The 21,532-nt window shown below is 42.4% G+C and overlaps 1 protein-coding gene across 1 annotated transcript in view; it reads left to right on the forward strand.

Annotated features, from left to right (window-relative positions):
* The window catches only part of ryr2a (ryanodine receptor 2a (cardiac)), a 471,729-nt gene that overhangs the window by 355,313 nt on the left and 94,884 nt on the right, over positions 1-21,532 (forward strand). The window contains exons 71-78 of the mRNA XM_067988444.1: positions 3,496-3,736; positions 5,945-6,032; positions 6,151-6,243; positions 6,993-7,163; positions 9,380-9,439; positions 11,954-12,088; positions 13,939-14,051; positions 16,381-16,477. Coding sequence (XP_067844545.1) covers positions 3,496-3,736; positions 5,945-6,032; positions 6,151-6,243; positions 6,993-7,163; positions 9,380-9,439; positions 11,954-12,088; positions 13,939-14,051; positions 16,381-16,477 — 998 coding nt within the window. The remainder of the gene's footprint in view (positions 1-3,495; positions 3,737-5,944; positions 6,033-6,150; positions 6,244-6,992; positions 7,164-9,379; positions 9,440-11,953; positions 12,089-13,938; positions 14,052-16,380; positions 16,478-21,532) is intronic.

Raw genomic sequence — 21,532 nt, forward strand, 5'->3', positions numbered from 1 at the left:
TAATTTAACTTTATCTGTTCGGGTTTCCCATCGCTTCCAATTCACGTCAGGTGAAAGCAGGCTGGAAGAGCCGGATCCATGAGGTGAGTGCCTTTATTGCACTGCTTGTGGGCCAGGAGGAGCAGGAGTGCTTCTTCCAGGCCCAACAAATCATCTGGCCGATAGGACCCCCGCGTTCGGCTGACCCCCCCCCCCCCCACCCCTACCACCGATGATGCCCCACCCCCACCCTCACATGGTAGACATTCCCCCCTCCCCCCCCCCCAATGTGGACCCCCACCTACCTCCGACTCTTCACCCAACCTACCTCCAGTGACCTCTGATCTTCCTCACCATCCCCAGATCTCTTCCACAGCCCCTCGATCTTCTCCCCGGCTTCCAATCTTATCATCGGATCTGTCAATCGGGCTGGCTGCCGGACACGAAACCCGGAAGTGCAATTGATGGGTCTCATTAAGGCCCCTGCCCCCCCCCCCAGCAAATCTGCCGTGATCTGCCTCCCTTCTCGCAATCACTTACCTTCTGGTTTTGCACCCGGAAATCTTCCTCCCTGCTCCCTTCCGTGCTGGAAAAGGAGCCTGAGAGAGGATTAGTGGGAGACCAGTATCTGAGGAAAAAAATTAGAGTAATAGCCTAAGTTGTAAGTAACTATGAGAATATAAGAAATTTAGTATCAAATAAGTTATTTACAACACCAAGAGGAAAATATAATGTGGCTTCTTAATGTCTCATTATAAATTTTGATAAATATTTGAAGTTCTGTCATTGCTCCTGTTTGAAACTCAAATGTTTTTGGCTGGAAAGTTGAGGGGGTTACCTTATACATAGGTCAGCTTATTCAAGAATATATATGGTAATTGGAAAGGCAAATAGATTGTGGAAAATCGAGGTTCCACTGTAGATTCCGTGGTTCCATTGGCAATAAGTAAATAACTGTGTATTAAGAATGAGTCATGTATGAAATTTTAAACAAGAATGAATTTGAACTTTACCAATCTGAAAAAATCCAAGTAAATCTAATTATTTTTAGTTCGGATTGAATGAGGGTAATTTTAACCCCCAGGATGGGCGGGACAGTGGCGAGGGGGGATTCAATTGTTAAAAATGGGAAACCTGACCCCAACCTGCCATGAACGCACCTACTTTTAGTTTAACTGAGGCGGGCCGGGCGAGCAACCCACTCTCAAGAGGCAGGTTGGTAATTATAATATGTTAATGATGCTCTGTGCCTCAGATATTTGAAGCCATTTGATTTAACGCCTGCGGGCCAGGGTTCCCGGGGCTCTGGCAGCTAAAGGGAGGCGAGAAGAGCTGGATCCGGCAGGTAAGGGCTTTTCCAGCACTGCTGTGGGCCAGGAGGAGCAGGAGTGCTTCCCCCTGGCCCCCCCCCAGCAAATCTGCCGTGATCTGCCTCCCTTCTTGCAATCAGCCAAACTCCCCCGCGATCTTCAGACCCCACCCCCCGCGATCTCTTCCCTCCCTGTGATTTTTCTCCTCCTCGCAATTTATCCCCCCCACCGCGATCTATAGGCGACCTTCAGACCCACCCTCTGTGATCCAATCTCTTCCCTCCCCCGCCACGATCTCTCTCTCCCTCCCCCCCTCCCTCCTTCCCTCCCCCCCTCCCCCTCCCCCCCTCCCTCCTCTCTGTTCCCCAGCTGCGGCCTTATACAGCAGGTTTTTCCACCTGGCAGCCATCCAGCCTCTCAATCTGACCGGCTGCTGGTCAAGAAACTGAATACCAAAATTCTAATGAGGTCCGACGATGAATTCGGCAGGACCGCCGCCCTTCCCGTATTTCCGGGTTTCCCGGCCACTGACAGTTGCCCCCGCTCCCTCCCCGCCTCACCATAAATATCAGAGCCAATGTCCTTTGGACTTTAGAAATGCTATTACTTGCTCGTCCCAACTCATTTCCTGGAACTAGATCCAGCATTGCCTCCTTCCTTATTCGATTAAAATATATTGATCTCAAAAGCAGTCCAGTATACATTGTAGAAACCTTTTCTCTTATTTGCCACTTACATTACTTTTACTCAAGTCTATATTTGGATAATTGCAGTCATCTATTGTTATGATATTACTTCTTCATCTTTGTCTAATTTTCATATTGCTCCCTCTATCTCCTTTCCACTATTCGGCAATCTATAATAAACTCCTAATAGAGTAACTCTTCCATTCCTGGTCCTTGATTCTAATAAAATAGAGCTTTCCACTATCCACTATATATTACTAATATTTTAGTGCTGTAATTGAATCTTTGATTAACACAGCGTCCTTTGTTTCCTACTGGATCCCTCTTGAATATTTTGTAATTAATGTGTAGTTCCCAATCCTCCCTTGCCTAAAGTATGTCTCTGTTAATACTTTTATATCATGCCCCCCATAGCAATTTGTGTCTCTAGCTCATTAATTTTATCAAAATAATACAATTCAAACTTGCCTCTGTCTGTTTGGCAATCTTACCCTTTTTAATCCCTCTGTTATTACTTTCCTGTTTTTCTGTTTTGTTTCCTACTCCCCTTACACTTTTACTTACCATACTGCTTCTTTGTCTTGCTTTTTGCTCTCCTCTGCCATATTAGTTTAAACCCTCCCCTCAGTGCTAGTCACTCCACCAGCGATGATATGGGTCCTAGCAACATTCAGGTGAAATTCATCCATCCTATACAGGCCATTCCTATCCAAGAACTGGTGCCACTGTCTCCGGAATCTAAACCATTTCTTCCTAAATCATCTCTCCAGCCACACATTTACCTCTCTCATCTTACTCTCCCTATACTGATGAACATGTGGGATTGGTTGCCATTCCGTGATTACTCCCTTTGAGGTACTCCCTTCAATCTGTATAATAATTCTTCAAACTTTCTTTTCAGAATCTCAGTTCTATTTCTTCCTATGTCATTGGTTCCAAATGAACTATGACTTCTGGCTGTTCCCCTTACTCTCCAAAATCTTTTGCACCCGCTTAGTTATGACCCTGACCCTAGCATCTAGGAGGCAACACGCCATTTGGGATTCTTGGCTGTGGTTACAAAAGCACCTTATCTATCCCTCAAAATTTGGGGAATTGGAAGATATAATTGAAAGGAGTACCTCAAAGATATTAACTTGTAACAGTTATTTATATACCTACCCCGGTAACCTCTGATCCTGTTCTCAAACAAAAATATATCCAGCTTCTTTTTGAAGAAGTGACTCAGCCTCAGCTGTTTTTGTATTCTATGCAGAAGGGGGAAGTTTCTTCTAATCTCTCGTCTCACTTGAGGCTTATTACTTGTTAACGGGCCTTACAGTTTATTGCATGATGATTTCTGTACTGCAGGATTTTAAAGTGAATCACTGCACAATTATTGAATGCTAATCAACAGCTAAGAACTTACACAATCAGCATACAAGTTATTAAAAAGGAAAGTCTGATTTCAAATGGAGTTGGTACACACGTTTGCTGTCTGGATGGTCAAATCCTGTGATCTGATGCTTTGCTTCCAACAGTATTCTCACAGCCAATTATCAGCAAAGTGAAACCACAGCTCCTTAAAACACACTTCCTGCCCCTAATGGAGAAGCTGAAAAAGAAAGTAGCCACAGTGGTGGTGGAAGAGGAACACCTTAAAGCAGAGGGCAGAGGAGACATGTCTGAGGCTGAGCTGCTCATTTTGGATGAATTTACTGTGCTGGCCCGGGATCTTTATGCTTTCTACCCACTGCTGATCAGATTTGTGGATTATAACCGGTAATGTATTTTTAAAACCTTTAAGGACGCACTGATTTAAATGTGTAACTGTCGTTAAAGGAGCACTGCCTTCATGAGAACGTGTCTGGCAAAACGTTTTCATTCATTTACAAAAAAACAACACAATAACACAAATCATGCCAAATGTAGCATGTCACTTAGGCGTGATGTCATTGTGATGATGTTACCGTGCACTTTTCAAGCTCTCAGAATCAGAGGGGGTGAATTTCCTTGCCGTTTTTAGTGCATTAGCGGCGCAGGAAATTGGGCATTTGATTTTTGCCATTAAGATGCTTTTTGAGCTTTCCCGCACTCCGCCAGCTGAGTCTTGACTGATCTCATTTGCATATGTCAAAATGAGGGCCAGTGGAGCAGCTGCTCTGAGTTTCCTGCTTTAACACTCCCAGTGCACTCTGGATAACTTAGACTGAGACTTATAAGGCACAGCAGCTGCCAGGATCAGCAGATACTGGCAGAAGTGAGGAAAATTTGAGCCTGAAGAATGTGCAGAGTTTGAATAGCAATTTCTGCCGCGGGGAAATTTTTTTGGGTTTTTTTTTGTGGCCATCATGTCTACAGACACCTTGCAATTGGTTCCGCCTGCTTCTGACCATGTCAGACCACTAGTAGATTTTTGCCAACTCCCACCTGCAGTCGGAACTTCTCAGGAGCAGATATGGGATTCTACATGAACATACCCCATATGTCATTATCATGGATGAGGAGGAGCAGCACAGGATAGAGAAAAGAAGAGTCAGGCAACATTTAAGAAGGAGTCAGCCTACCAGATACTACCCCCCCCCCCCCCTGCCCCCGTAGAATATACAGGCACCAGTGTTCATTTGGAGACCTTTCGGGGATGGTTCGGAGGACTTGCGTCATTAAAATTCTGTGTTCTTCGCCTGTGCCTTGGTGCAGCTGTCTTGTTTTGCTGCTTGCTCCAGAGGGTACTGCTGGACTCGTGCTTGAAAAGTATGATAAAAAGATTGAAGAGACAAGTAGTGCAGTTATATAAGAAGTGAGTGAGCCAAGCACCTCTTCTTCCATACCTGGTTGTCTCCCGTCTTTTTTTTAATCGCTGCACCCCCAGTTTCTATGCACTGCGGCAGCTTACACCTGATATACATGGGATTTACGCCAATGACTACTCCAATGGGTATGCATTGAGCTAACCTAGGAAACCCTTGTGTAAATACCTCTCCTGACCACCAGCCAGTGTAATTTTTTTTTACTGACATAACTGTGGCTCAACTCACCGCATGGAAATTCTCCCCCATAGGATCAGAAACTACAAACACTGAAGGACACCAATCAGCCCATGGTCCCTGTGCTGTTCACTATTGTAACTATCTTTGGCCAAATGTTAAAACAAAATAAACACATTTACATAAGGTACATTTCTACGTAGATACAAGGCTTATAAGAGACCGTTAAACACTTTTTAATGCATGCCGCTTGCAAAATCCATGCCTATAGCCTTCGTACAGTTCACATTGGCCCGGAATTTCCCCAGCGCTGGCGCTGCTCCTGTACTATCACCGTAACTTCGCCAGTAGTGTGGCGGAAACCCCATTTACGTGTTCTGCCACACCTCTGGTGAAGTTACAGCCGCGGAACAGGAGCAGCCCCGAAGAAACTCCGGGACATTATTTTGTATAAATTGCGTACAATCAGATCTTTCAACCAGTAATCAATAAATTTATAGAATAGTGTTAATTATGAACATCAGTGCTAATTTCCCGACTGGCCACTCCTGGCGAGTAGCAGTGATCACAGTTGATTTGGGAAATAGCAAGCCCACAGTTCCTGATTTTCCGCCCATTAACTTTAATGGATGGATATTCTGGGGCTTTCCAAACCAGCCTTCCCTGCAAGCATTGCTCCTTGCCAGGCGGGGAATCAGCCCTAATTTCCATACGAATACAGTACCTTCAGCTGCCTAGTCCCTAAGCTCTGGAATTCACTCCGTAAACTTCTTCACCTCTTTACCTTTCCTCCTTTAAGATGCTCCTTAAAACCTACATCTTTGACCAAGCTTTTGGTCACCAGTCCTAATATCTCCTGTCAAATAGTGTTTGATAATGCTCATGTGAAGCGCCTTGGGACGTTCTACTACGTTAAAGACACTATATAAATGCAAGTTGTTGTTGTTGAAATCAGTTGCAACTTCACAGCATGACCACGAAATGTCTTTTTGTTCCATTGTAGTGCAAAATGGCTCAAAGAACCAAATTCTGAAGCAGAAGAACTTTTCCGCATGGTGGCTGAAGTATTTATTTACTGGGCAAAATCTCACGTGAGCAAAATATGCAATTATGAGGCCAGCCTTTTAGAATTTTTTCCTTATTAAAACAATGATTTGTGTGTTTATAATTTTTCTTCAACCTCACTTATCATCTGTGGATTTTTTTCAGAATTTCAAAAGAGAAGAGCAGAACTTTGTGGTACAGAATGAAATCAACAACATGTCTTTTCTCATCACTGATACAAAATCCAAGATGTCGAAGGTTCCAAATTTCTCATGAATTTTTTGAGTGCCATATGTTTTATACAGCATTTCTGCTTGTATTTGTTGGTAGAGTTGCATTGGATTTAAACTTACAGTAATTTATATTTTTATATATTATTTGTTCATGTATTGATTAGGCAATAATTCAACTGAGCAGTTCTAATGACATCACAGTGGATGATAGAGAAGCTTTGAGAGCATTAGCAGATCCGTAATATTCAATTAAACCTGATCCCCACTAACAGAGGCTTATTGCGCTTTGCTATTTAATACAATAATATTCAACTAGCTGAATTATTTGCTTTATTGTTATCTAGTGAGTGTACTGAGCTGGGCTCAAATCCAATGCAGCCAAATTGATTAAAAAATCTCCTATCTCTAAGTGTCCTATGTGAAACAAATTTAGGGTATTCAAACTTCAGTTCTTAGATGGGATGACCATACCACATGAAGATACCCATAATTTGGCACCAACAGGCACTTAATTGGGAATCTAAGGTTTTTCTTCAAATCTCTCCATGGCCCTATCCTACCTCTGTAATCTCCTTCACTCTTCCTTCCCTGTATCTTTCGGTCCTCCTGCTCTGGCCTTTTGTGCACCTCTCCACTTTTGCTCCACGATTGGCGGCAGAACCTTTAGCTGCCGTGGCCCTAATCTTTTGAAAAATGTTATAACAACAACAATTTTATCTGTCGCATAAGTAACGTTAACAATGGCAAATATTTTTCTTCTTTTGCTTTCCACAGGGAGGTGTGTCTGATCAAGAGAGGAAGAAGTCAAAGAGGAAAGGAGACCGCTATTCTCTTCAAACATCACTCATTGTTGCAGCATTGAAGAGATTATTGCCTATTGGGTTAAATATTTGTGCACCTGGTGACCAGGAACTCATTGCATTAGCTAAAAATAGGTTTAGCATGGTATGCGGACTACAATTTAGATTTTATGTTTTCCTAGTTATGTTTTGCCTTCCTAACATTAATAGGTATTAATGCATTGGCAAGAAAGCCAATAGTAGGAGCCTAGAAATTACTCTGCACATTATGTTTACCATGCACATCAATTGTGATAATGTGCAGTAATTTTTTTCCTGAGCATTAGCACTAAGTTTTATTTATCGCTAATCCTTCTCAACATGGTGTTGATGTACGCAGTAATATTGCTTAATCTACACACTTTGACATTTCAGCTTGCTAAAAGGCTGATATATGTCATTTAAGGGAAATTCTGCCCAAATTCCTGTACCTGTCAGTTTGCAGGCATTGTGCTGTAGCTTGCTCATTTCAAAAAAGCACTGCAGCATCACAGGGATGTGTCTTTGTGTCAGTTGAAGCATTAACACCAATTTAGGGATTGCCTAATAATTTACATTGGCTTGAAAAACAGAATTGGTTAGTGCACCAACTGATGAAGGTGGAGCAGGAAGAACAGCACAGACTGGTCAGGGAGATAAGGGGCCACTGAAGATGCACATACAGGTCCGACAGATACCTCGTACTAAAGGAAGTGCAACTACTTGAGTCTCACTGACGAATCGTTCCTCAGGAGGCCCAGAAAGAAAGATGTACATTTTTATAGTGCCTTATCCTTGTGCCACATCTATGAATGGAAGTTTGTTGTAATTACCTATTACTGCTCTTCAGTAACTGTGCAGTCAATTGGCTAAGTGGGCTGGTTACCAGTGAGCTTTTTGGGATTCCAGTGGTGCTACACCTTCATCTACCCTACACTGTAAGATAGAAATGTTCTATTGTGTCCTGAGTTTCTGTGCCTGCTTGCTTTCTACCATGACTACTATTACTTGTGCTGGCTGATGTGATGGTCTGGCTTTGCCATCAACTTGACGGCCACCTGCCGATTCTACTCTTAACATAAGTATCCTGAACAGATAATTAACTGTAATGTCAAGTCTGCATTTCATTGGTGGTCTCCTGTCACACCTGCATTTATGCAAATAGTCTGATATCATGGGACAACGGCTTTAGTGGGAAATTCTAGGGTTTTTCTGCTTTTGCACTCGCCAGACAGTAATTTTCCGCACATTAATTTTAATGGGTGAAAATTACAGGCTGGAGAGCGTGATGGTAGAAAACACTGACCACACCTACCTGAGCTTGCATTGTCTTTCATCTCCAATTATGGCAGCCTCCTTTTACCTCCAAACATATAATATTCCTTTCATTCTTAAATATTGTGGGCTCTTCCAAATTTGGACGAGCTCCTGCCATTGACACACACTTTGAATACTTACCATGGTCATTTTCTTCAAGTCACACATCTTCGTCTGGATGTCCTCCCAGTTCCTGTGGATAACCAGCACTGCATCACCTGCTCAGTGATCCCGCCCCATGTCTGTTAAATCCTCTATTTATGAGAAATGTTGACCATCTGTGTGACAGATTATGTCTCATTTCTCCCTAGGTCTTTCTATCACAGCTTTCCAGGCCTAGTCTTTAAACTGCGCTTTCCTTTGGCGTCTTGTGTTCTTTTTTCAATGGAAATTACTCTGTGAGCAGCTGTAATTTAATATGCCATGCTGTTTAAATGGCTTAATTGTCTGGTTCCCTCTTTAAATAGACACTGAGCAGCATTATTGCCGGTGTGACTTTATAGGATTTCAGTTTTACTGTCATCATATTTCATGCCTCGGCACTCCAATTATGCAAAATAGTGCATTCCTGCGAGGTCACTTTAACCCATAACAATCTTAAGCAACAATGCATTAAGAGTAATTTCTAAGCTTCGATCTCTAGCTCATTAATGGTTCTATTGGGTGAAACATGATAAATAATAACATACGGGAAAGAGCTGGTAAGATTGCAGTACTCACTCCTGTTATTAATTGAGTTGTACAAACACTTGAGGGAGACTGACCCACTGACAATTGGTGTATTTATTACCTGTTATAAATAGCCTATTCGCCTGTCAGAAATAGTTGGACACAATGATCCAAAACATCTCGTACAAATATTTCAGAAAATGAATTTTGAGGCATTGTTGGTAAATACAAAAACATGCTGATCTACATAGAGCATTTGTTACTATTTTATGGATGAATTATGGGAGTGTTACATGATTTTGTGGATCTTTTGAAGATAGTTTGCTGAAACTTAATTATTTTTCCTTCTTAAAACAGAAAGACACAGAGGATGAAGTTAGAGAAATAATTCGCAATAACCTTCACCTTCAGGGCAAAGTAGGTTTCTGGTGTTACTTGCTAAACAGTTGCTGGTTTATGTATATTTGGTATCTGCTGTCCATTGATTGCACTGCTAAGCTGGAGCATGAATTATGTACAAGTTTCATCGCAGTCACTGTTTGGTTGTAAGATCTTTTATCTGCTCATTTCACACATTTCTGTCTTTCTTTTCCTGCATGCCTGCATGCTGCCTTTCAGTATCGAGTCTTTCATTTCAAGAGACTGATGAAGATACAGATCATAATTCTAAAATGGATGAAGAACAAACCTTCCAAATTCATCTCAAGGCTCACTAACTCAGGTCCAGATTTGCCAACCACTTATAAAAGTTTGACCATGCTAAAACACTCTACCACACCAGGCATTATTCCCAGAAGTCAAAAAACTCCATTCTTTGCGCTTAAAAAAAACCTTTTTGTTTGACCACGTTTCCATGATGAGCCACTCAAAGACCAAGTCAAAGCGTTTTGAGATGTTGGTTGTTAAGACCAAGAAAGGCCTAAAAGGGGAAGGGTCCACTACTATGCATGGTTTGCTTGGGTTCAACAAGCTATTTTTAGGTATACTTGGTTGTCAGTGTAAGTCTGAATAATTTGCCTTGGTTACTAGTAAAAGGAGATACCAAGCTTCTGTGGGGTGTTGATGTTCTTTTGTTTAAGTTTTATTTTGCAATAGAACTACGCTTTTTGTGTATGTTTTTAAGAAGACTTTCATCTTGGTAGAATGCGCTATCATAATTTATATTTTAACATTATAAAATGTCATATTTATAGTTCAAGTGTAGATGAATAAATAACTTCTATATTGTTTTGTATATAATTGTCTGCAGTGCTTTGAGAACAAATTAGGATAAGGATTCACATATACCTTATTGCTTCTTTTAAATTCTTATTGTGTATACATTGATATTATCCAATCAGAATTTTGCTTAAACACAAGTCAACCTATTCTGATTGTGTTAAGAACATGTCAAAAGAATGTAACTTTGCAGTGTACCAAAAACATTAATAAGAATATAAGAACTAGGAGCAGGAGTAGGCCATACGGCCCCTCGAGTCTGCTCCGCCGTTCAATAAGATCATGGCTGATCTTCGTCCACAACTCCACTTTCCTGCCCTATCCCCATATCCCTTGATTCCCTTAGTGTCTAAAAATCTATCGATCTCAGTCTTGAATATATTCAACGACTGAGCATCCACAGCCCTCCGGGGTAGAGAATTCCAAAGATTCACGACCCTCTGAGTGAAGAAATTTTTCCTCATTTCAGTCCGAAATGGCTGACATTAGTTTGCCTTCTGTGACTCCAATGCTTTTAGTGCTGTATCTTACATACTTTGTGTAGAATCAGTTGCAGTTTAGAGTTGCTATTTATAAATTGAGCAAATATATTAGATCATACTGCATTATAATATGTATTAATGTTCTTAATAAGGTTGTTAATACCTCTTTGAAAGAAAACTGCTGAATAAACCCCATTTTAATATGAACACTAACTGTGCAACTTCCTGGACATGAGTCACTGAATGTCCTTCCATTAATCTGCAGTGATTACATCACAGCTGTTAACATTTCAGTGTAGACATCGTCGGTTATCGGTGACACATACGGTGTCAAACATAGTGTCTGTGCCAAAAACCGTCAGCAGGGAATAAAATCACTCCTTTTGAATGGAACAATACAAAATAGTAGAAAAAAAATAATAAAACGGGAGTGATCTCAATACTGTAATCTTAATCCTATCTCCGGATTCTATAACCATTATATGCCATTTGGATTTTGCTTTTGCAATTTTTGATGTCACCACAATGTCTCAGTTCCTGAGCTTATCTGCTTTATAAGCATTCCCAGGTTTTGATTGTAGAAAGTGGCATATGAAAAAACAATCACGTGATTGTATTGTTCTGCAGTGATGATATACTAGTTTCCCATAGTCTTCAATCATTTAACATCTTTTCAGCTTTCCTTTGACATTAGCACTGTTCTCATTGTAGCGAAACTACAGTATATATTATAAACAATTACAAATAGTATAGAGCGAGTGTAAGGCTTTAATTTGATCTCAATGTTCAGGTAATATTCAGAAACCATTCAAAACTTCACCCAATAGGTCCTGATGCCCTGTGAACTGCTGGAATTAAATGCAGTCTTACTGCACTTTCCGAACAATCAGTATTTCTAGTTGTATTACACTACATAGAGTTGTTGGTGTTTTTCTCTATTCTTTTTCGATAGCAAATCTGTACTTTTTTCATCCCCCTTTTCTGACCTACTATTTAAATTTGAATTGTTCAAACTCCAGAAGTGGCTAGATGTTGACATCGATGGGGTGTGTAGTGCAATAGGGTACTGATTGAAAACATTTATTCTTCTGTTGGGTTAGAGGTGCTGTGTACTGAACTAAACAGGGTTAAGTGTGAACTTTAATAAAACACTAGCTTAGATATGTCAAAGGAATTTGCGGTGCTTTGTGGATGCTAGTGTATGATCACTGATACTTATCCCTTCCTACAGTTGGAAGATCCTGCCATTAGGTGGCAGATGGCCCTTTACAAAGATCTTCCCAACAGGAGTGAAGATACGTCTGATCCAGAGAAAACGGTGGTACGTGTGCTGGATATTGCCAATGTGGTCTTCCACTTAGAGCAGGTTTGTGTTATTTACTTAAGATAAATGATCATAATTCGAATGCACAGAAACCCAGTGGAGCTGAGCTTGAAGTTAGAGGTTAAGGGGGTTGCGGATCAGTGGAGCGACCATGGGAGGGGCATACGGAGGAGCTGGCAGAGGGTGGGAAGATTTTTGTGGAGTCTGGAGCGGTTCCTTTAAGGACTACTGGTTAAACTGCTCTATGGCCAGTACCAATGAGTGGAGCATGCCTGTTGGTACCTGTATATTGCGTCATCTGCATTTATTGTTACATTCTGTATCTATTGTTACATTCTGTAAATATATCGGGGGAATGTTGTATTACTTAAGGACAAGGAAGGCCATTCAGTCCACCTCAATTTATCAATCCAAATCCACCCTTAATTATTAAATTATTACAGGGTTTGCACATCTACTACTCTGCCCAGAAGTCCATTCTTAAGACATCTCTTCAACCCCTCACTGTTGATTACTGTCTGCATGAAGAAGAATTTTATGATACCAGTCCTAAAATTACAATTTACTAGTTTGAGCCTGTGTCCCCTGTTTTATTGCCGCAGTTTAATTTAAAGCAGCATTCTGGATTAGCCATTTCCCTAACAGTTACTATTTTATATACTTCTATAAGATAACATCTCAAACACCACCTTTGAGGTTGAAAAGTGCAAAGAGTCTAAATTCCACGTCGTTGCACCGGTTTTCAGGCGTGAAACAGGCACAACAATGACAAATTTGGCAGTGCGACGGCCTACACCCGATTCGCGCATACGCTGGGGCTGCTGCAACATTGATTTCAAAATTAAAATGAGGGCCCTTCACCTGAATAAGGACTTGTTTGCTAAATTTGTGCATAGAAGCGCCTGATTCTTTGGGTCTTAATGTCGACCAGGAAGTCATTGCCTTAACATTCAGGAAGCATGCTTCAGAAGCGCTATTTAAAGGGATACTCACCTCCAATAAATTAAGGACTTGATGGGCTGCATGAGAGTTTTTAGCTGATTATTGACGGTATATTTGGCTACTGTTTCACTAAGTGGAACTCGGAGAGTGATTTTTGGGTGGGCTTGCCTTCCCAGCATTGGTCTGCCTTTGGGGCTGCGACATGTGGGGCAGGGCGGTAGCAGCAGCAGCAGCATGGAAGGCAGGGAAGGACAGAGGAGGCCTTGCACCATGTAGAACCAGATTTCCTAACTCATCTTTACAGAGGAGCAGTGTGTCAGGCAGCTCCGGTTCTTCAGGGAGGCAATGATTGAACTCTGCAACTTGCTCAACCTAGAATTGCAGCCCAGCACCAGGGCATCTACAGCACTACCTGTGGCTGTGAAGATTGCCTTCTTCCTGTTCCTCCTCAACTTCTTGCTCTTCTCACAACTCTAGCACTGGCGATAGAGTTACACTACCACTTCCATGTTGATGTGCACCTGAAACCACTTTGCATCGACTTGCAACCTAGTTACTTGAACCAATGAGCATAAATCAAAAGTATGAGCCGAACACATGGGCCTTGAAATTATGCTGTGTAATATTATCACATGAATGCTCAATGCATTTGTATGAAATTCCCTTGACTGCTGTTCTAATGGGCTAACATCTCTGTCATAATAGCAAACAAAGGAATTTCATATTAGCGCATGAACATTCAAAACGCTTGTACACCAATATCCCACAGTGTGATTTCAAGTACACTTCAGCTTGAAGCCTTCAAACATTACTGACCTCTTGTGCTAACTCTGTAGTCTCATTTTATTGGGCAAGATGAGGATAAATTCAAGAATTGGTTAACACTTCAGGTGACTGAATTTTTTCTGTAATGGTAAGACTGACTTTTCCATTTGTACGTGATGTTTTAGGTTGAGCACCCACAGAGATCTAAAAAAGCTGTCTGGCACAAGCTGCTGTCCAAGCAACGTAAACGGGCAGTTGTGGCCTGCTTCAGGATGGCACCACTCTATAATTTACCACGGTAGGAACTGATCGTTTATCGCCCCACAGTAAAAGAGCTTATATCAACCAATTACAATTCCTCTGTCGAGGTCAGGTTGTCCTTGTCACAGCAGCAGGAACTATTCATATCATAACAGTCAGGCAGAATGTGTTCCAAATTGCTAAAGAGTGCATTTTCATTTGACCAACGCAGCAACTTATATTTACACACACTTTTAACTTACCAAATATCCTAAGGCACTTCACGGAGGAGAACGGGATACAGAACAGTCAACAGGATTGTTGAAGAAATAGGTGTTGAGGAGGCTTTTAAGTACAGAGAGGGGAGTAACAAAGCAGAGTTCTTTTTGTAGGGAGCTGTAGAAACTGGGTATGGCTGAAGACTCTGCCACTGATGATGGAAAGAGGGACATGGGAACCACAGGAAGCTAGTGTCAGAGGATCAAATGGCATGTACTGGGGTGTAGGGCTGATGGAGCTTGCAGAGCTAAGGTTGGCCAAGGCCTTGGAGGGATTTATAAATGAGGATAAAGATTTTGAATTCAGTGCATTGGGAGATGGGAATAAAGTGGAGGTCGCCAAGGATGGGTGATGGGAAAGTGTAACTTAGTGTGAGATAGGATTTGGAGTGTTGGTCAAGTAGGATTTTTTGTAGGGTGTAGATAGGGAAGTTACTGAGTATGGTACTGGAGAGGTCTACTCTGGAGGTAACAAAGGCATGAATAAGGGAGGAATGTTGTTGTAAAGCTGCAAAGATTGGCTCCTTCAACGGGAATGCTAATCTCCTCAATGACTGACAAACTGCATCTTTTGCCTCTACAGACAGGCTGAACCGTTCAGCCTTCACTGCACCCTCCAGCTGCAGATAGTAACATTTATATTGTACCTGGAATGCCTCTACCTTTTTGATGCTGGCAAAACTGACCACTCAAGGCACTTATACATTGTTGTGCGGTTTTAGCAAAGGGGTGCTTTAGTGGCCATCTGGTGCTATTCTCCCTTGGTTACTTTTCCAGCACCGTACACCAGCCAGAAGTGGAGCCAATAAAGCCAGCGGCGGTTTACAGGTGCAGAAAAAATTGCCGCTGGAACAAAGCAAATACAGCTGTTTTATTTTTCCAAGTGTAACTGATAATGGGCACTGCTGTCAGCTGAGCTACTACAAGACACTTTTAGGCAGGTCCCGGAGCCTTCAGAGACATCAACGCAGCCTTATATACCCCAACGACAAATTGCTGACACTGCTGACAAATTTTGAGACTGCTATCAACAGTGGCACCGTTCGGTAAATGGGGCACTAGTATTAGCTTCCTGCTGCAAGTAAGTTTCATAGGAATATAGGAACAGGAGTAGGTCGTTCAGTCCCTCGGGCCTGTTCTGCCACTCAATTAGATCATGGTTGATCTGATCTGTATCTTAGCTCCATTTACCCGCCTTGGTTCCATATTTTTTACCGAACAAAAATCCATCGAACTCAGTTTTGAAATTTTCAATTGACCTTGCCTCAACAGCGTTTTGGGGAGAGAGTTTCAGATTTCCACTACCCTTTGTGTAAAGAAATGCTTCCTGACATCACCCCTGAATGGCCTAGCTCTAATTTTAAGGTTATACCCCCTTGCTCTGGACTCCGCCCCCCCTCCCCCAGAGGAAATAGTTTATCTCTATCTACCCTATCAAATCCTTTAATCATCTTAAACATCTCAATTAGATCACCCCTTAATCTCCTATACTCAAGGGAATACAAGTCTAGTCAACGCAACTTGCTCTCATAATTTAACCCTTTTAGTCCCAGTATCATTCTGGTGAATCTGTGCTGCACCCTCTCCAAGGCCAATATATTCTTCCTGAGGTACGGTGCCCAGAAATTAATGCAGTACTCAGAGCTGAACGCAGTTTCGGACTTTCTGTGCTGCTAACTGCATGTGAAGCATTCCTATTCAAGGTTTCTTACTCAAGGGTGTTTGATATTTGCGCTATATTTTACAAGCACAAATGAAAAAAATGTTATTTTTAAAATTAATATATAGATAAATGCATACATTTATTAACAAAAATTTAGATGGGAGGTTAACAGCCAATTTATGTTGGAATAGACATTCTTCTTTATTATTAAAAAGACTCTAATCAGGTTGAGGCAGATGAAGAAATCTAGCTTGAGGTGGGAAATTATCAGATATTGCTGGAGCAGATGGCAATGACTGACAGAACAGTGCTACAAACTGGGTTTCAAGATAGCAACATTCATTTCTCTAATCAGTTTAACATTATATGGAATGCGGTGCAGGCCTGATGTAATGAGCAAAGCAAATAACCTTGTCATAACTGTCATTGGCGTTATTTCTCTTCAGGCACCGAGCTGTCAATCTCTTCCTTCAAGGCTATGAGAAATCCTGGATTGAGACCGAGGAACATTATTTTGAAGACAAACTAATAGAAGATATAGCCGTAAGTAACGCTTTGCTGTTTGCCGTCGTGCCACATAATTTGTGCGGAATCTAATAAGGTTATAGAAAACTAAAGCTGTGTCATTGGGGAAGTTTTTTTTTGTTGTCATGCCTTCGCTTTTACCTTCCACCAGGACAACTATTCCATCACCACTTAATGGCTTACAACAAACTATCTTTTTCATTGCATTGTTTGATATGGGTTAACATGCTCATTGCCCATTCATATAGGATTCCTCTATACACTCTTTTTTAGCAAAGGTGTAAACCCATTTTTAAAAAAAATTAATGCCTTTGGTAAAATAGTGGACTGAGGAATTTTAACGTTTGTTACGAATATCGCACAGCAGAATTTCAACGCTAAAGGAGAAATCTTCTGCAACATTTTCATTTAATAAAATTGATTCGCTAGGTGGAAAGAGATTATCCTTGCAACATTTTCAGGCTCAATATGTTATGTGGACTTAACAGCATCCCTTGAAAAGTTACCTATTTTTCACACTTGCCATTCTGGAATATTCAGACAGATATCCTTGCTCTCTGCAGGTCAGATACAATTACAACTTGCATTTATATGGTGCCTATAATGTAAAGAAAGGTCCTGGGGCACCTCATTACTAGAGGTAAGGAGAATGGGCTCCACATGATATCAAAGAAATGGCTGAGGACACTGGACATAGCAAAGGCTACAGGTCCCGACAACATCCCAGCTGTAGTACTGAAGACCTGTGCTCAAGAACTAGCCGCGCCTCTAGTTAAACTGTTCCAGTAGAACCACAACACTGGTATCTACCCCGCGATGTGGAAAATTGCTCAGATATGTCCTGTCCACAAAAAGCAGGACAAATCCAACCCGGCCAATTAACGTCCTATCAACCTACTCTCAATCATCAGCAAAGTGATGGGAGATGTCGTCAACAATGCTATCAAGCGGCAATTACCAATTACCTGCTTACTGATGCTCAGTTTGGGTTCTGCCAGGACAACTCTGCTCCAGACCTCAATACAGCTTTGGTCCAAACATGGACCAAAGAGCTGAATTCCAGAGGTGAGGTGAGAGTGACTGTCCTTGACATCAAGGCAGCATTCGACCGAGTGTGGCACCAAGATGCCCTTGTAAAACTGAAGTTAATGCAGATCGGGGTAAAATTCTCCAGTGGCTGGAGTCATACCTAGCACAAATGAAGTTGGTTGTGGTTGTTGGAGGCCAATCATCATATCCCCAGGACATCGTTGCAGGAGTTCCTCAGAGCAGCATCCTAGGCCCAACTATCTTCAGCTTTTTCATCAATGATCTTCCCTCCATCATAAGGTCAGAAGTGGAGCTGTTCGCTGATGATTGCGCAGTGTTCAGTTCCATTTGCAATTCCTCAGATAATGAAGTAATCCATGCCTGCATGCAGCAAGACCTGAACAACAACCAAGCTGAGGCTGATAAGTGGTAAGTAACATTCACACCACGCAAGTGCCAGGCAATCTCCAACAAGAGCGAGTCTAACTACCTTTCTTTGACATTCAATGACATTACCATCGCCGAATCCCCCACCATCTCCTGGCTGGAGAGTTTAGAACTAAGAGTTATTGGACGCTAAATTGGGCCATGTAGCACCCGTTGTTTCAGTGCTACACGGCCTCTCCGACATCCAAGATGGTGTCTTGGATGCGCACGCACGTTTCCAGCGTGACGTGCGCCGGACGCCATCTTGGTATAGGAGTTAGCACAGGTGCAGATAACAAACGCTGGAATCATGTAAAGTAGGGAGAAAATGGATACAATCAGTGTGCAACGATGATTGAAAATGATAGACACCATTTTGGGACTTAATGCTCAACTCAACGCACAGTCTTAACCCCGACCATCTGAACGTATCTTAGAGTGCCTGGAGGACCCCCATCAGTCCTATTTAAAGGAACCATGCAGGATTTACAGGTTAGTGGCTGGATTAATGCTTCTGGCTGCCGAGACATTTGTAACTGTTTTTGGAGGTCTCCTAAACTTGAATACTAGGACACGGGGATATAGCCTAACATTTAGACCCAGGATGTACAGGAGTGGATTTGTGAAAGGTAGGTCGTGCCTGACAAACCTGATTGAATTTTTTGAAGAGGTGACTAAAGTAGTGGTCAGGGGAATGTCAATGGATGTTATTTATATGGACTTGAAGAAGGCATTTGATAAAGTCCCACATAAGAGACTGTTAGCTAAGATAGAAGCCCATGGAATCGAGGGAAAAGTACGGACTTGGTTAGGAAGTTAGCTGAGCGCAAGGTGATAGAGAGTAGGGATAATGGGTAGGTACTCACATTGGCAGGATGTGACTAGTGGAGTCCCACAGGGATCTGTCTTGGGCCTCAATTATTCACAATATTTATTAACGACTTAGATGAAGGAATAGAAAGTCTCATATCTAAGTTTGCCGATGACACAAAGATTGGTGGCATTGTAAGCAGCGGAGATGAAAACATAAAATTACAAAGGGATATTGATAGATTAGGTGAATGGGCAAAACTGTGGCAAATGGAATTCAATGTTGGCAAATGTGAGGTCATCCACTTTGGATCAAAAAAGGATAGAACAGGGTACTTTCTAAATGGTAAAAAGTTAAAAACAGTGGATGTCCAAAGGGACTTAGGGGTTCAGGTACATAGATCATTGAAGTGTCATGAACAGGTGCAGAAAATAATCAAGAAGGCTAATGGAATGCTGGCCTTTATATCTAGAGGGCTGGAGTACAAGGGGGCAGAAGTTATGCTGCAGCTCTACAAAACCCTGGTTGGACCGCACCTGGAGTACTGTGAGCAATTCTGGGCACCGCACCTTCGGAAGGACATATTGGCCTTGGAGGGAGTGCAGCGTTGGTTTACTAGAATGACACCCGGACTTCAAAGGTTAAGTTACGAGGAGAGATTACACAAATTGGGGTTGTATTCTCGAGTTTAGAAGGTTACGGGGTGATCTGATCGAAGTTTATAAGACATTAAGGGGAACAGATAGGGTGGATAGAGGGAAACTATTTCCGCTGGTTGGGGATTCTAGGAGTAGGGGGCACAGTCTAAAAATTAGAGCCAGACCTTTTAGGAGTGAGATTAGAAAACATTTCTACACACAAAGGGTGGTAGAAGTTTGGAACTCTCTTCCACAAACGGCAATTGATGCTATCTCAATTGCTAAATTTAAATCTGAGATAGATAGCTTTTTGGCAACCAAAGGTATTAAGGGATATGGGCCAAAGGCAGGTGTATGGAGTTAGATCACAGATCAGCCATGATCTTATCAAATGACGGAGCAGGCTCGAGGGGCTGAATGGCCTACTCCTGTTCCTGTATTCCTATGTTCCTATGAGTGAAGTTAGGAAATGTTTCTACACGCAAAGGGTGGGAGACGTTTGGAACGCTCTTCTGCAGACGGCAGTTGATACTAGCTTACTTGTGAATGTTAAATCTGAGATTGATAGATTTCTGTGAACCAAGGGTATTAAGGGATATGGGGCTAAGGCGGGTAAATGGAGTTAGGTCGCAGGTCCACCATGATCTCGTTGAATGGTGGAATAGGCTCAAGGGGCTAAATGCCACTGCCACTTTCTGCCTCCTGACATGCGCCACCTTCTCCTGCAAGAAAGCGGGACGTGTGTCTGGGTGATGTGCCTGTCATGGTTGAATAGCTGCCAGTGTGTTTGGCCTGTGAGTTATGGGTGGGCGGCTTGCAACAGTGGTAATTTGTAAGGATGAGAGGAAGCATCTAGTTGGAAGAGTTGAGTACTGATGGAAAGAGTTTGTTGGTATGTGGGTGATGGAGGGTGTAGTGCGTGGTGCAGTTGGTGTGCGACGCCACTTGACGGTTGACCTCACCCACCTTGACCACTCATGTCAAAGCATTGAACTTCTTCCTGCACTGCATCCATGTTCATGATACTGTGTGCCTGGCATTGACTTCGTCCCCCGCTGCCTCCCACCGCCTTTTGGATATATGTCTGGCAGGCCTCCTGCACCCCCCGGCCCCCCCTCCCCCCCGCCCCCGAGGATATAGGATGTCCCTCCTTCTGTCCACCAAGGTCCCTAGTGCATCAGCAGAGAACTTTGGTGCATGTACTTTCGCAGGCCTGGTACCAACTCAGATCGGCAGATTGGTGAGATCTGACGTGCAGATTGGAGGATGTGGGATTTAGTAGTGCGCAACCTTTATTCATGTTTTAACATAACTTATTAGAGTGTAAACATAGGGATGGGACCTGCATCTATGTTTTACGTGTACAATATCTGATCTCCGTTCAGACTCCGTGCAGACAGTAGACTGTTATTTTCAGCAAATAACTGGTACCAGCTACCTTTAAGAGATTTCTAAGAAACATCCTCCCTTTAAGAGATTGAGCTCCCCTTGGTGGTGGAAAGTGCAAATTGCATTGAATCCATGTGCAAGGCCTGGAATGGAACGCTGATTGCAGGTGAGTCCTCAGGTGGACCGAAACTTGCTTCCTGCCTGCGCAGGGGTCATTGGCTGCGGGGTATTAGCACATCACACTTCCTATGCCCATAAACGGCCCCTGTCCAATTTTTCCCCCACAATCTCAAGATAAGGATTTGACCATTTAGGACCGAGATGAGGAAAATTTCTTCACTCAGAGAGTTATGAATCTTTGGAACTCTCTAACCCAGTGGGCTGTGGCTGCTCAGTCGTTGAGTATGTTTAAGACTGAGATTGATAGATTTTTGGACACTAAGGGAATCAAGGGATATGGGGATAGAGCGAGAAAATGGAGTTGAGATACAAGATAAGAACATAAGAAATAAGAGCAGGAGTAGGCCAATCGGCCCCACGAGCCTGCTCCGCCATTCAATAAGATCATGGCTGATCTGATCCTAACCTCAAATCTAAATTCATGTCCAATTTCCTGCCCGCTCCCCGTAACCCCTAATTCCCTTTACTTCTAGGAAACTGTCTATTTCTGTTCAATAAGATCAGCCATGATCTAATTGAACAGAGGAGCAGGCTCGAGGGGCCGTATGGCCTACTCCTGTTCCTATTTCTTATGTCCTTATCAACATCCTGGGGGGTCAC

Source organism: Heptranchias perlo, chromosome 8 (genome assembly GCF_035084215.1).
Source record: "Heptranchias perlo isolate sHepPer1 chromosome 8, sHepPer1.hap1, whole genome shotgun sequence".
NCBI lineage: Eukaryota > Metazoa > Chordata > Chondrichthyes > Hexanchiformes > Hexanchidae > Heptranchias > Heptranchias perlo.